This window comes from Molothrus aeneus, chromosome 8 (genome assembly GCF_037042795.1).
Source record: "Molothrus aeneus isolate 106 chromosome 8, BPBGC_Maene_1.0, whole genome shotgun sequence".
NCBI lineage: Eukaryota > Metazoa > Chordata > Aves > Passeriformes > Icteridae > Molothrus > Molothrus aeneus.
The window spans coordinates 2715111-2730034 of NC_089653.1; the positions used below are offsets into that span (position 1 = coordinate 2715111).

At 46.3% G+C, this 14924-nt stretch overlaps 1 protein-coding gene across 1 annotated transcript in view; it reads right to left on the reverse strand.

The window, feature by feature from the left end:
• SGPL1 (sphingosine-1-phosphate lyase 1) overlaps positions 1 to 12835 on the reverse strand; it is a 32924-nt gene extending 20089 nt beyond the window's left edge. Inside the window, exons 1-3 of the mRNA XM_066555078.1 lie at positions 12748 to 12835; positions 2985 to 3150; positions 510 to 577 (exon numbers count right to left, since the gene is read on the reverse strand). Coding sequence (XP_066411175.1) covers positions 510 to 577; positions 2985 to 3150; positions 12748 to 12750 — 237 coding nt within the window. The 5' untranslated portion in view covers positions 12751 to 12835. The remainder of the gene's footprint in view (positions 1 to 509; positions 578 to 2984; positions 3151 to 12747) is intronic.
• Positions 12836 to 14924: the final 2089 nt, after the last annotated feature.

Consider the following 14924-nt stretch of genomic DNA (forward strand, 5'->3'; position numbering starts at 1 on the left):
ACAAAGTGCTGATATCCTGCTGCTAACTTTTGCTAATAGTTATCTGAGCCTTGAACAAATCATGGCCAGTTGGCTTGATTAAAATAAATACACATTGCACAACAATGTGGAATTGCTGTCAATGTCACAATTGCTGCCTCCCATTCCACACTGCTTCAGAAGAATAATTCCAGTTCAATCCTGAACCTTCTTCCAGAATTAAAATAATTTTCTTAAAATCTAAAAACAAGGAAACGTTACTGGAGAATTCACTCAATCTTGGTTAATATAAATAGCTCAAAAATTAAAAAGAGCTGGAACCCCCTTATTGTGGGAGTGATGCTATGACAAAGATTGGGTAGAAATTCTATCTGTCATTAGACCAGAGGCAGCAGAAGACATTCCAGATGTATGTCCTGGGTCATTAGGATCACTGTGCATGACAACAAAGATGCACTGAACTGGATATTCTCCAAAAGAGGTGAAAAAAGGACCTGGAATAGTCCTATAATACTTGTTCAAATACTTACTATAGCCCCAACAAATGGCATTTTTCTCAGCAGTTTAAAGAATTGTTTTTTAGTTCGGGATGTCAAACCTGAAAGACAAAAAGCAGAAAGGAACTTAAGAAACAAAAAAAAAACCAAAATAGAAACTTCTGATGCAGCTCATGATCCAGGCTCAGCATTCCTGATCCAAGCTGAAATAACACAGGGTGAGACAGATGAGTGGATCCAAGAGCAAGGTTTTCATGGATGGACCATGCCATGGAAACATCTGGACTGCAGGAATCAGTTATTTGTTTCTTACATGGGAATTCACACCCACGTGTGGAATTTTACAGGAAAAAGAGGGATTTCAGGGTTTGCTAAAGGTAAGGAATTATTAGCATTTCCTGCCTCTTCAAAGCAGAATAGTTACTTAAAAACAAAACCACTGAGCAGTGTGGAACAGGCTCCCAGGCCAAAGGAGGGAACAGGGACATTTGTGCCAATGGATTTGCCCCGTTTGATGCACTGGGAGGTGACTCAGGGCAAGGGGATGGACAGAGGGAGGAGCAGAAATTCCACCACAGCACAGAGACTCAAATGAGAGAAGCCACTGATGACAAGCACTGGAAAACTCCTCGGGAAGCTCCAAAGGCAGGAATGAAATCTGGATGACACAGATGCTTTACAACCACCAAAAATGCCTTCTCAGTCCTACCTGCACACCAGCAGTTACAGGACAAACCAAAAAATAACCAAATAAAGTTTAAAAATCAACCATATGAAGACTTTGCAATTTTATCTACAGTTCATATACATTTCACTTCATAGATACAATTTGGAAAGCTACCAAGGACACTAATTGGCACATTCTGTAGTAAATACTTGTTAGTGCCCTGGAAATGACATTTCTGCTGCACATCTCAGTGTGCACTCTGTTCCATCAATAAATTGCACAGCAAGAAAAAAGACTGCAAACTCCTGGAAGAAGATCTGATTAGACTGTCAGAAGTTAAGAGCCACTCCATACTTAAACAAAATACATTGTGCAACAGTACAAATACTAGCTAGGGAGATAATGGTCCTGAACAGAAGGTTCATAGCAATTTGTTCCTTATAGACATTCCCACTGCTTCAGAAAGAGAAAGGGCTAATTCAGAGACAGAGACACAGAAGGAGAATCAGGTTAAAAACTTGGCTGTTTTTAACAAGCTGCCACCAGAGTGCAACCTCAAGGCCTGTGGGAACTGAAATGCACCTCAGAGGGCATGGCAGTGACTTCAGGCCATCACACAGCCAGAGAAAGCTGCAGGTTCTGCAGAACTCAGCTCCACTGAAGAGCTGCCAGTACCAGAAACCACTCAAAACAGGAAGGTACTCCGGAAATGTATTTTAAAAAAAATTACAAGAAGAAAATTTCTTCACACTATCACATGCAGTTGTTTCTTGAACATTTTGAGGATGAAATGTGCCCCCAAGATGGCATCAAGACCACATCTCCTCCCCAGCAGGAAGGGAAACAGCCAGGGTGATCCAGACACTGTGCAGCAGTGAGTAAGTTCTCAGGAACCCAGCTCTCCATAAATCCCCCCAGGGTTTGGGCAAGAAGAGTGTGTTGTGACAAGCACAGGGCTTAGCCAAAGGAAAAAGGGAGGGAAGGGAAAGGGAAGGAGACAGAAGAACATTCCATGCACCCTCTGACAGAATGGGGGAGAGCTTCATTTACCAGGCAGGCCTTGACCTTAATTCTGAACAATCTGGTAAATATTAGGTGACAGCAGAAAGTCTTGTGAAAAACGCCAATCACTTGTTTTTAGAATTTTAAAAGTTGAATAGTAATAACATGGTTATAAAAATAGCAATATGATTAGAGTAATAATAATTTGGACAATATGAGACAATAAAAACAAAGAGTTATGGACAGTCCAGGTACCTCTTTCTGGGCAAAATAAGCCCCAAAAAGGACCCACGTTAACAGAGGATTAACCCTTAAAAGCAACAGCCTATTGCATATTCATACACCTCATCCATGATGCATAAATTCCATTCAAACCCAGGATTCTGTCTGGGCAGTGCCAGCTTTTTCCTCTGAATCCTGACAGGTCCTCCTGGCTGAGTGAGGCAGGAAGAACTCGATAATGGAGCAATAAATTCTCTTTCTCTGAGAGATTCAGGTGTCCTGTGGCTGCTATCTTGGTATGAGTCCTCTCTTTAAAAAAAAAGTACCTTAGAATAGTTTAGAAAGTACCATAGAATAGTTTCTATTCTAACATTATTTTATAACCTAAAACTGTATTTAACACACTACTTAAGAGAATGAATACAGCATCACTTTCTAACACAACACATATAACATTCATTTGAATATTTGTGAAAAGCCAATCATAAAGCATCCACTTTTCACAGTCTGTTTTAATGAGAGTTTGGCCTTGTTCCACCCTCCTTCCTTCCACTGCCCAGGAACAGCTCAGGATCACCTCCCCTCCCTGCAAAGGTAAGAAAATGTCCAATACTTACTCTCAGGCTGGCAGAGGAAGCCATGCAGCCACACACTTGCAAGGGTGGAAGAAAAAGTCAGCCCAATGAGCTGCCAGGGCTCCAGCCCATCACAGCGGGCATTCACAAATCCTGTCACCTTCTCCCAGTACATCTGCAGGATCTCCTTGTAGGGAGTAATGGCATCCTGTGCAAAGTCAAGGAAAACACAAATGAAAACAAATAGGGCATCAAAAAGCCAACTGAGATTTGAAAGGGGCTTTCTGGTATGCAGACCCCATGCTTTCCTTAATTGCCACAAAAATTAGTTTGAGTTCCAGAAGTGTGTGTCCTAGAGATACATTTCAAAATAACTGGGCATCTTCTCCTTTTTCTTCAAGTAAGGAAATATTCTATTTGCCTTTCAAAGAAATCAAATTATTCCAGCCATTTTTTGGAGTGGTAGATGATCTGAGCTTTCTAAATCAGTGCTATGGATCCTAGATACACTGTTTAGTTCTTTCTAGATATAATTTTAAGCAAGTGTGCTTTTAGCTGTTTATTTCTGAAAATTGCAATTTTGTCAGTGAGGGTTTCATTTTTTGCAAGTTGTATTTTGGACCACTGTTTGTGGTACAAATTTAGAGAACAGATCTATAAAGTCAAGCAGTCTGCCCATGTGAGATTTGAGATGAAGAGGAAGAGGCATTTGTCCCACTCTGTGAGGAATCAGGATTTTGGTATCTGAGCTGCCTAAGGCCATTTGTGAGCTGTGGACCTCATTGAAGGATCTGTGACATAAAAAGCAGAGGGAGGAGATAGTTTTTATTCCCTTCCACTCAAGAGTCACAGATAAAAGCACAAACCTTCCAAACACTGAGAGAGAAGCACCAAGAGCAGATGAGGAATGCAAGGTTCTCTGCACAGTCCCAAGAACCACCACCAGATCTTACCACTGCCCAAAGAAGGAACTGTGATAATTTTTTTCCAAGGATTCTCAGGTGGTGAGTGAAGGCACCCCCAAAACAGGTCTATTAAGTACCTCGGGCTGGATTTTCAATGAAGATGGAAGCACTCAGCAAGTCCTTAATTTAAAGATCTAATTAGCATGTTACACATCGAGGGGGAATGGGAGAGGAAAACGCTGCTGCTGCCAAAATAACCCCCAGAAAATGGTGATGCAAGCACAATTACAGCGTCAAAGCAGGAATTACAGTCGGGACACAGCCCAAATTCCTAATCAATAGCTTCAAACCAGATGCTCTTCAAGAGCCTCACAAAAACTGCATGTGCACAGGAGAGAAAGGACATTTCCCTCTGAACAAGGTCTTCCATCCAATCCTCTGGGAAAGGGTTTCTAGAGGGAAGAAGAAGAAGCAAGAACAGAGCCCTGCTCAAATCCCTCTTCCCTTTTAACCAGCTCAGTTTAACTGGGGAGATCTCCAGCATTTGAGAGCTTCACCCTCCAAACAACAGGGAAAATAAGTGGGGCTTTTCAACCAAACCACAGGGAAAATACGTGGGGCTTTTCAAAACATTTGTAACTAAACTTTGGAAGGAATAAATCCTTGATTCCTGTGCTGTAGGATTTCACTTGGGAATAGAGCAGTTTTTTCAACAAGCACTAAATTAAAAACTTCCCTTCTCAGGATCCTTCACAGGTCTCACTTCTGGGTCAAGCCAGCAACAGAAGCATAATTTAATTTATTTTTTTTAGGGGGTAATGTGTCATTCCAATACAACTGGAGAGGCTACTAAGAGTATTTTTAAAAAGCCAAGTGTTTTTCTAATAACCAAAGGAGGAAGGCAGGTTTCCTTATCAAAAAGCAACAGTGATGAACACTCACTACATTGGAAAAGCAGTAAAATGCATATAACATGGCAGAGTTTGAAATTAATTAAAATTATGTTTGGGCTGCTTAAATACTAAGTTTTACCATTAAATAAAATAATAATTAATTAATTATTAATCAATAAGTAAATAAATAAACTTTAAAACAGAATTATCAGCGTTTACCCTTAACAGAGGAGGGTCAGCACAGGCTGAAGGGACAGGGACTGAATTGGGCAAAAGCAGGCAGCACTGAGCTCTGAGAAGGCAAATTAGCACCTATTCACTCGGCAAAGGGCAATTTAAAAACACAGCAGAGCCGCTTCAGCCTCCAAAACAAGGCGGCCACACAAACCGCTGCAATTAGGCAAAGTCCCATTAATGAACGCCCCGTCCTCCGAGCCACTCAGCACAAAGGCGATTTAACCCCAGAACTGCACAAGAGCCACCTTTTCCAGCTCACCGGAGGTGCTACTTAAGTTTCAGCGAGTTTGCACAATCTTCACTGGCAAAGCCCTGGAAATGAGCGTTTAACCAGCAGCCATGACTTTGGTTCTTGGCCTAGGATGAAATTCCAGGACATCATTCTGGTTTGGAGCTGCACTTAAAGGATGGAAATGGAGCCACTAATGGGCTGCTGCCTCAATAGCTGTTCTCAACTCATGGCAAGAAAATGCTGCAGCATCAAATATAAAGTGGGCTGTGCCCTTTTTCTTTTTCCCTGAAGATGGAGGACACAGCCTCGAGTCAAAATGGAACATGACCTTCTTGACAGAAGTCACTCCAGTCAATGGCCGAGCCAAAATAAATAAATCTGGCAAGAGATTGACCTCACTCTTGGAGAAAGCTCTGGACAGAAGATCCCAGCTCTCTGCACATTTTGTTGTCACTAAAACCCCTGAGAAATTACATACAGGAACTCAATGGTATATCCAAATTGTGAACAAATGAGAGGAGATTTTCACTATGTTCATGAGACATTGAAGAATTTCTTCCCCTTTCTTGCTTTAAAAAACCCAATCTGAAATCAATCCACCAGCAGTACAGTTTGACCAGATAAAGTTTTCTCTATATTTCTCCCTTTCCTTCTTCACTCATTTCATACTTAGATGAGTGTGAAGGATGAGGTTGATCCATTTAGGAGGATATAAAAACTGGGATTTAAAAACCCAGTGAAAATTGGCATGGAAGAGGAGTTAGCAGTGAATTACAACTTCTCATCTCCCTGGCTCAGTTTTTCCCAAATGCTCCTTCCCCTGAAAGTATCCAGCAAGACACGAGAGACCTTTACATTTAATCCCAAAGGACATTTAGAAGGCTGCACTCAAATTTGTCTTTATTACACCCAGGAACCCACTGGGTTAAAAGGGAGCTTATAAAAAAAGAGACAGAGTGACTTTTTACAGGAGCAGAATGACAGGACCAGGGTGTGCAGCTCCCCACGGACAGAGGGATGGATGTCAGGAAGGAATCCTTGCCTGTGGGCTGCCCCTGGATCCCTGGCAGTGTCCAAGCCCAGGCTGGATGGGGCTCAGAACAAGCTGGTCCAGTAGAAGGTGGCTGGCACTGGATGATTTCCAAGGTCCCAAGAACCCAAACCATTCTGGGATTCTCTAAGATTGCAGTGCCACAGCACTTGCTCGTTTTACAGGGCAATAAAGGGGAATACTCAGCCTCTGGGTAGCCCAGCCATCAGAATCCCCTGCCCTGCAGCCCTGGAGGTGCTGCTCAGAGTGAATGAACTCTTCCTGCTTCCCCAGCTGGGCTAAAGGGAACAGGCTGACCTGATTTAAAACCTGTCTACAGGACAGAATTTCATGGAAGACAATAAACTGCTTATTTGTGAAGGCATCAAAAAATAAAGGTTTCCCTTCCCATTAGAAGAGAGTAGATAAGCTGCTTTTATTTCTGTAAGAGAACCTTCTCCACATAAAAGCTTCACAAGCCACAGGATTATTTCAGAAGCAGTTTAAAAACCTGACTTATGAGCACACTAAAGTGCAGGGAGAAAAAAAAAAGCCTCCACTGGAGGATTTGATTTTATTCTTAGAGCAGTAAAACAGACCCAGGTATCAGATAAAATACTAATTGCTATCATTAGGACTTGCAGTGCTCATTTGTACTGATATTAATGCACTCAGCTACCTAAGCAGTTTACATATTGAATTTTTAGCTGCACAGATTAGGAATACATCCTTAGTACTTTGTTTCTAAAAGTCATTAGCTAGCTGAGCTGGTTCCAGGGATAGCACTTATGCCACTACAAAAGAGCACAAATTAACTGCAGTAATGCTCTTCTGTCCCAGATGATGGAAAAGGGAGGGGGGAGGAAGGCCAAAGCTAATGAGAGCACATTTTGCATTTCTGCCAGAACAGCATTTCCTCAGCTGCGAGCTGTGGGACACAAAAAAAAGCTAAAAAAAAAACAAAACAAAACAAAACAAAACTGAGAAACAGAATGGTAATAAACTGGAGAACCTCAGGCTTTCATTACAAGTGCCTTCTGTGGAAATTGAAACACTGTTTGAGCTTACCTGTGGGAAAAACAGGAGGAAGGTTCAGCTGCTAAAAATCTTTCTTCCTCCAGAAGAACATTTAAAGTGGGTTTAAAATGGGGCCACAGAATAAAAGTAGCTTTTAAAGCAAGCTTATGTTATGCAGTACCATGAGGCTGACTGTGCAGGGAGGAAGTGCTAAGATCAAAGAATCACAGAAAGGCTCAGGCCAGAAAAGACCTTAAAGCTCATCTTGTTCCAAACCCCTGCCATGGGCAGGGACACCTTCCACTATCCCAGGTGGCTCCAAGCCCCACCCAGCCTGGCCTGGGACATTTCCAGGGATCCAGGGACACCTTCCACTATCCCAGGTGGCTCCAAGCCCCACCCAGCCTGGCCTGGGACACTTCCAGGGATCCATTCTATTTGCCTTTCAAAGTAATCAAATTATTCCACCCATTTTTTGGAGTGGTAGATGATCTAAACTTTCTAAATCAGTGCTGTAGATCCTAGATACACAGTTCAGTTCTTGGAAGGGACAGTTTAGTTCTTAGAAGGGACACCTTCCACTGTCCCAGGTGGCTCCAAGCCCCACCCAGCCTGGCCTTGGACCCAGTGGGGCAGCCACAGCTTCACTGGGCACCCTGTGTCTCCACCTTCTCAAGGAAAAACTTCTTCCTAATATCCAATCTAAACCTACTCTCTGTCCGTTTATACCACATCCTCAGCTTTCACCTGAATCCACACGTATTCCCAAAGTAGGGACCCTCTGACCACTTCCCCACACACCTTAACCTGAACATCTGTGTCTGCCACCAGCTTCCCTCACGTCCCCAGAGCTGAGAGGCAGGAGGTGGCTGTCACACAGTCAATCCAGGCCAAGGGAGAAGGCTCCAAGAGCCCGAGTCAGGTCAGCTCCGATTATGGGAGCAGGCAGAACACCAGGGCTGCCACTGTAATTAAGGGCTCTGCTCCAACACAACAAGTTCTAACCAGGAGAAGCTTCCTGACTGAAAACAAACCACACCAAGCCAGCAAGGACACAGCAGCCTCATTTATTTATTCTGCTCCTAAGTGGAAGGAAGACTCCAATTAGCCCTGCCTTCTCTGACACCTCGCTGCCTGCATGTGTGCTGGCCACAAATCTGACTGGAGTAACCAGCCTGGACTGGGAGCCACCATCCTGCCCAATTCCTGCTGGAGAGGCAGCCAGGGGATTAAAGAACAGCAGCCCAGCCTCAGAGCCACCATCCTGCCCAATTCTTGCCAGAGAGCCTGCAATGGGACTGAGCAACAGCAGCCCAGCCTCAGAGCCACCATCCTGCCCAATTCCTGCTGGAGAGGCAGCCATGGCATTGAGCAAGAGCAGCCCAGCCTCAGAGCCACCATCCTGCCCAATTCCTGCTGGAGAGCCTGCAATGGGACTGAGCAACAGCAGCCCGGCCTCAGAGCCACCATCCTGCCCAATTCCTGCTGGAGAGGCAGCCATGGCATTGAGCAAGAGCAGCCCAGCCTCAGAGCCACCATCCTGCCCAATTCCTGCTGGAGAGCCTGCAATGGGACTGAGCAACAGCAGCCCAGCCTCAGAGCCACGATCCTGCCCAATTCCTGCTGGAGAGGCAGCCATGGCATTGAGCAAGAGCAGCCCAGCCTCAGAGCCACCATCCTGCCCAATTGCTGCTGGAGAGGCAGCCATGGCATTGAGCAAGAGCAGCCCAGCCTCCTCAGAGAGCGCTGGTTGCTGCCTGTGCCTGCGGTGTTTTGGTTCGCACCCCGGTAATGACTCTGCTCCTCCAGCCCTCCCTGCCAGCCCCAGCCTGACAAACACCTTTGCATAAGCAGCAGGCAGGGAATATTTGTTAGTCAGCTCCTAATTACAGCTCCAGGTTTGGGCCACGTGCTGCCCAGCAGGACCAAAGGATGTGGGCAGACAGAGCGACACCGGATGCGTGATGGCGCAGAAATCAAAAATCGCAAGCTTTTGAAAGTATGGGCTGAAGTGAAATTAAAAACACATTCAGGCCACACTCATTTACCACAGCTCCCCAATACCACCAGTTTCATCTGCATTGCATTTGTTTCCACCACTGCCATACTGAAACTTTTTCTCTTTCTAGAATGACAGCATCTGGGGGGGAGGTTTGCCACGTACAGCATCTGCAAAATGAATGTACACATACTGTACCACCAGCCCTGAGAGCTCCAGGGGAGGGGCCAAACAATGGCTAATTATAGCTTCAGCACAAAAACAAACAAGGCAGCAAGGCAGAGTAAGTACAGCAGCATTCTAGCTTCCATTGCAGAGATGGAATGTAAAACTACCAAAACAAAATAGGAAAAGACTGATTGGTGGCTCAAAAAAAAGTACAATTTTACAGGAGCCCAAAGGACTCCAAAAATCAAATTCAAATTTCATTTAACCCAAAATACACACAAGGTGTCATGTTCACATTGCTCCCTTAGGCAAACCAATTTATAGAAGGTTCTGCAAACACTCCAGGCAGCACAGACCTCACGAGAGACAGGATCCACCCAGTGGTGAGCTCACCATGGATCTCTGTGGGTCACCAGCTCCAAGAATGTGCAAGGAAACATCCTCTGCTGCCACCCCCAATAATTAGGGTAAAAGAAATGCCCAGCTTCCTGCATGTGGGGCTCATCTAGACACATTTCATTCCTCCACGCCTCAGACATCCCAGAGAATAAAATGGGCATTTCCTGGAAATATTTAGTGAGCACCTGGGTGCCACCAAGAGGTACCCCCAGCACTGAGGCCTTGTTAGGAGCTGTCTGGAAGCAGAGGCCAGCATGGCAATTGTTCTGGGAGCAGGCATCCATGAACAAAGGCAGCAGGGAGCCCTGGCACAGCTCCCCAGCAGGGTTATGCAAGCCTGGGACAAAGCCCCCAGTATCAGCACAATCTGAATGCTGCTATTCTACATGAAGGGCCCTGCTCCTGGGCAGGTCCAACCATAGGGCAGGATCCTCAAAAATTATCTTATCAACACCCACACACAGAGCCCTTTGAGCCCTGCAATGTCTATCACATGCCCTTCCTGATATGGCATGGATAAATCCCGATGAGCAAAGAGAGGCAAAGGAGACAGAACACAAAGGATTCTGAGGCACTTCTACATCCAGATTTCTAGGAAATATAACTTTTTCTTAACACAGAAAACTGTATCACAGTCACCACAGCAAATAGACCAGGACACCTGCTGCTACATCAATTGTAGAATCCTAAATCTCAGGAGAATCCTAAATAGGTAGAATCCTGAATCTCAGCTCATGCTCTAAGAGTAGGACTAAAGCATGCACTAGGCCTGGGATGCAAAAAATAAGAGTAACAGAATAGCAAAATCACAGACCCATTTGGAAGAGACCTGGAAGATCATGTCATTCCATCCCCCTGCCATGGGCAGGGACACTTGACACTGTCCCAGGTGGCTCCAAACTCCTCCAGCCTGGCCTGGGACACTTCCAGGGATGGAGCAGCCACAGCTTCTCTGGGTTCCCTGTGCCAGGGTCTCACCACCCTCACTGGGCAAAATTATTTCCTCATATCTAACCTAAACCTGACATTCTGTCAGCTGGAGCCATTCCCCCTTGTCTGTTGCAAATAGCCTCCCTCTATCTTGTCAGCCCTTCATGCACTGGAAGACCACAATTTGGTCACCCCAAATCCTCTCTTCTCCAGGCTCAACAATCCCATCCCTCCCAGCAGAGCTGCTCCATCCCTTTGATCACCCTGGTGCCTCCCCTGGGCTCTGTGCAGCAGCTCCAGGTCCCTCCTGTGCTGGGGCAGCTCTGCAGGTGGGGTCTCAGCTGAGCACAGGGGCAGAGTCCCCCCCATCCCCTGCTGGGGCTCAGGGCATGGCCTCAGCACCCCCAGCTCCTTCTCAGCAGCTCTGTGGTGGAATCAGCAGGAGCAGGAGAAGATGGAAACATCTTTTTATTGGCAAAGTCGTGTATTGGGAAAAAAAGAGACGAGCAGAACCCCAAAATCCTTCCTGAGAAAGGGGCACAGGAATCACAGCCAGGCTGTGATTGCTGCCACACCACACACAATAAACGCTGGGATTGGGGTTATCTCCACAGCACCCAGCACTGCTGGAGAAACCCCAGGCAGGAAGTGAGCGAGACAGCACCTCAGCAAACCCTCCCCTGCTCACTCAGACACAACTTCTCAGGGTAGGAAGAGTGTGAGAAACTCTGAGTAGGCTGGACGTGAGCAGAACATGGAAAAACAAAGATTTTACCCTGTCTAGGTAAGACAGAAAGAGGCTGGACATGAGCAGAACCCGGAAAAAGAATGATTTTACCCTGTCTAGGTAAGAAAGAAAGAGGCTGGACGTGAGCAGAACATGGAAAAACAAAGATTTTACCCCGTCTAGGTAAGAAAATTTCCAGTGCTTTGCACTGCCTTTTGCTAAGGTCACAGGAAGGATGCCAGAGTGAAACCACAGCTCAGGGAAAATGTTGTCTGTCAGTGTTTCTCCTCCTTCCCGGAGTACAAAGCAAACTTCCTAAGCTTTCCAGCAGCCAGGAATCCCGTGCCATAGCTACTGCCCAATCCGGTGAATAAAAGAGCCGACCTGAGCAGGTCTTTCAGGTGCAATAAGCAGCAATTTCCTCCACAAAGCTTTGGCACAGAAGGGGCTGGGGTGAGAGCAGCCTGAGCACACAGCAGGGCCCCAGCAGCCCCAGGCCAGTCTGGACAAGCAGCCAAGGATTTACCCAGTGCCAAATTTTGGCAGCTGAAAGCAACTCCAACACAAGCTGTGCTGGGCTCTGGGCGCTGTCCCATGGCTGCTCCAGCAGCACTTGGAGCTTGGGAATGCCAGAACCAAGCGGGACAAAGGAGTGGGACAAAGATAATGCTGCTTCATTGATCACTCAGCAGCTGTGATTTCAATTCCCCTTGCTGACAGGGGAAAAAAAAACCCAACCAAACAATCAAGATAAGTAATGGCCCTTCCAGGTTTGAGGAATTGCGAGATTCATGCCGTGCCAGTGTGGGCTATATTCCAAGCAAGCCCGAAGTTTGCTTCCAGCTAAAAAAATACCAGCCAATTAGCAAACAGCGTCTCTAAAAAAACAACAATCAATCAGCAGACACGATTTCTCTCAGCCAGATCGGCACCTTCAGCAAAATCACGAGGAAAACATCACTGTGCCCCACCCAGGGGAAATTAACCCAGAAAGGCGAAAACACCCTTCCCAATCCTCTCTGCCCCGAAACCAGGTAATTGTGGAAAAGCAGTGTGTGGATAAAAGGATATATTTAGGCTCAGGGGAAGGGTATGGGCCCCGGATGGCGGACAAAGTGAGGACCTGACCACAAACCCTGGGCCAGGCATCCCCTGAGGCGCGTCCGGGACCCCTCAGCCGCACCGGACGAGGCCCGGGCCTCGCCGCCTCACAGGCCGCACCGGGACACCGCTCCCCGGCCCGCACCGGCCCCGCAGCCCCCACTCACCATCGCTCCTGCGGCCGCCAGCTCCTTCGCTCCGTCCGCCCTTCTTTTCTTCCTCCCCGCTCCTCCTCCTCCCGCTCCCCGCGGGGTCCCGGCCCGGGCCGGCCCCGCCCCGATGGCCACGCCCACCGCGCGGGGAGGTCACGCCCACATCGTGTTGAGGCCACGCCCCATGATTACAAGCCACGCCCCCTCCGGCGGCGGCGGGAGAGCAGCGCCCTCACCTGGAGAGAGGTGGTAAAACATTACGGACGGAATTTTTTGTTAAAATACCAAAAAACCTCAAATTTTTTGTTAAAATACAAAAAAAAAACAGAAAAAAAAAAGCCACCCCAGAAACAAACGACAACAAACAGTTTGTAAACCCGTCCTGGTTATTAATTATCTAGGGATGGAGCCTCTCTGCTTTGTTTCTGGCCTGGGAGAGCTCAGGATGTCCACCTGGAGAAGAGAAGTCACCAGGGAGTTGAGATCTTAGAGCCCCTGCCAGTGCCTGAACAGGCTCCAGGCGAGCTGGAGAGGGATTTGGGACAAGAGGGAATGGTTAGGTGGGATATTAGGAAGAAATCCTTCACTGAAAGGGTAGAGATACCCTGGCACAGTGTGAAAAATGCTATTTTATGATTGGATTTTCGCAAATATTCAAATGAATATTGTATGTGTTATGTTAGAAAGCTATGACGTATTAATTCTCTTAAGTGGTGTGTTAAATATAGTTTTAGGTTATGACAAAATGTTAAAATAGAAACTATGCTATGTAAGATAGTTTTTTTAAAGAAAGGACTCACAGTGAGGTAGCAGCCACAGGACACCCAAATCTTTCAGAGAAAGAGAATTTATTGCTCCATTATCGAGTTCTTCCTGCCTCACTCAGCCCTGAAGACTCAGTCAGGATTCAGAGGAAGAAGCTGACACTGCCCAGACAGAATCCTGGGTTTGAATGGAATTTATGCACCATGGATGAGGTGTATGAATATGCAACAGGCTGTTGCTTTTAAGGGTTAATCCTCTGTTAACGTGGGGCCTTTTTGGGGCTTATTTTGCCCAGAAAGAGGTACCTGGACTGTCCATAACTCTTTGTTTTTATTGTCTCGTACTGTCCTAATCCTAATTGTCCAAATTTTTATTATTAACTTCTATTTAATTATATTGCTATTTTTATAACCATTTTATTACTATTCAGCTCTTAAAATCTTAACACTCTTAAAATTTTCTACACTCTTTTGAAGCAGACACAGCAGCCAGCATCAGCTCCTGGCATTTGGAATTTGCTGTGTTACAGGTGGTGGCTGTTTGTCTGCTGTCACCGTGCCACCCGAGCTGTCACCTCCCACAAGGTGACACCTGCGGACACTGCTTTCATCTCGAGCACACTGCCCTCCTGGCATGGTTTTTAGAGCTGTGCCAAGACATCAGATGCTCTTTTTAGCAGAAAAAAGGAACAAACAGGTCTGTTAGTGACCCGATACCAGTCTCACAAAGTTGTTCTTCCTACATCCTTGCCAAGACAGAAATCATCTGCCCAAGAGAACCCCAGAGGAGCTGGGATTTCCCTCTACAAAAACCTCTGCAAACTCCAGTGACCCCAGCCTTCAAAATGGCCGAAAAAATGGCCTTAAAACCCACATTTATGCATTCTAAGTGACATCTTGCCCTCGAGGGGGTGAGAGGAAATCTTGTTTGTTCCCCTCTTCGGGGGCATCACCGCTAATCTTCACAGATTAGCAGCAAGGAAACAAAGAGTTTGGTGTGTTTATGGTGGCTAAAAAGCACAGGTAGAAGGGAATATCTTGCTATGAACATCTGGGTGGAGAGGAAAAGCCACACCAGGGAGGGACAGGAGCCATTTGAGTGAGGGGACAGTGGTGGCACAAGAGCAAATGGGTGCAGGTTGGCCCTTGAACCCATTCCCACTTTAATTTGGTCTGACACACAGCGCAGGTAGGAACTGGTTTTCTCACTATTCAGATGGATTTTAAAGATATCAGAGCAGCTTGGCTTCTCCTCACAGGTGGCAGGATTGGTGCTGAGGCTGTGCCACAGAAGGGAGCTGCCCTTCCCATGCTAAAACTCCCACACCTCCTTTAATGGACGGCTTGGGACGGGGCTGGAGAGAGAAAAATCTTGATGATTCATGGTTTTGCAATGCTCCAAGATCCTCTGGGGTGTTGGCATTACCC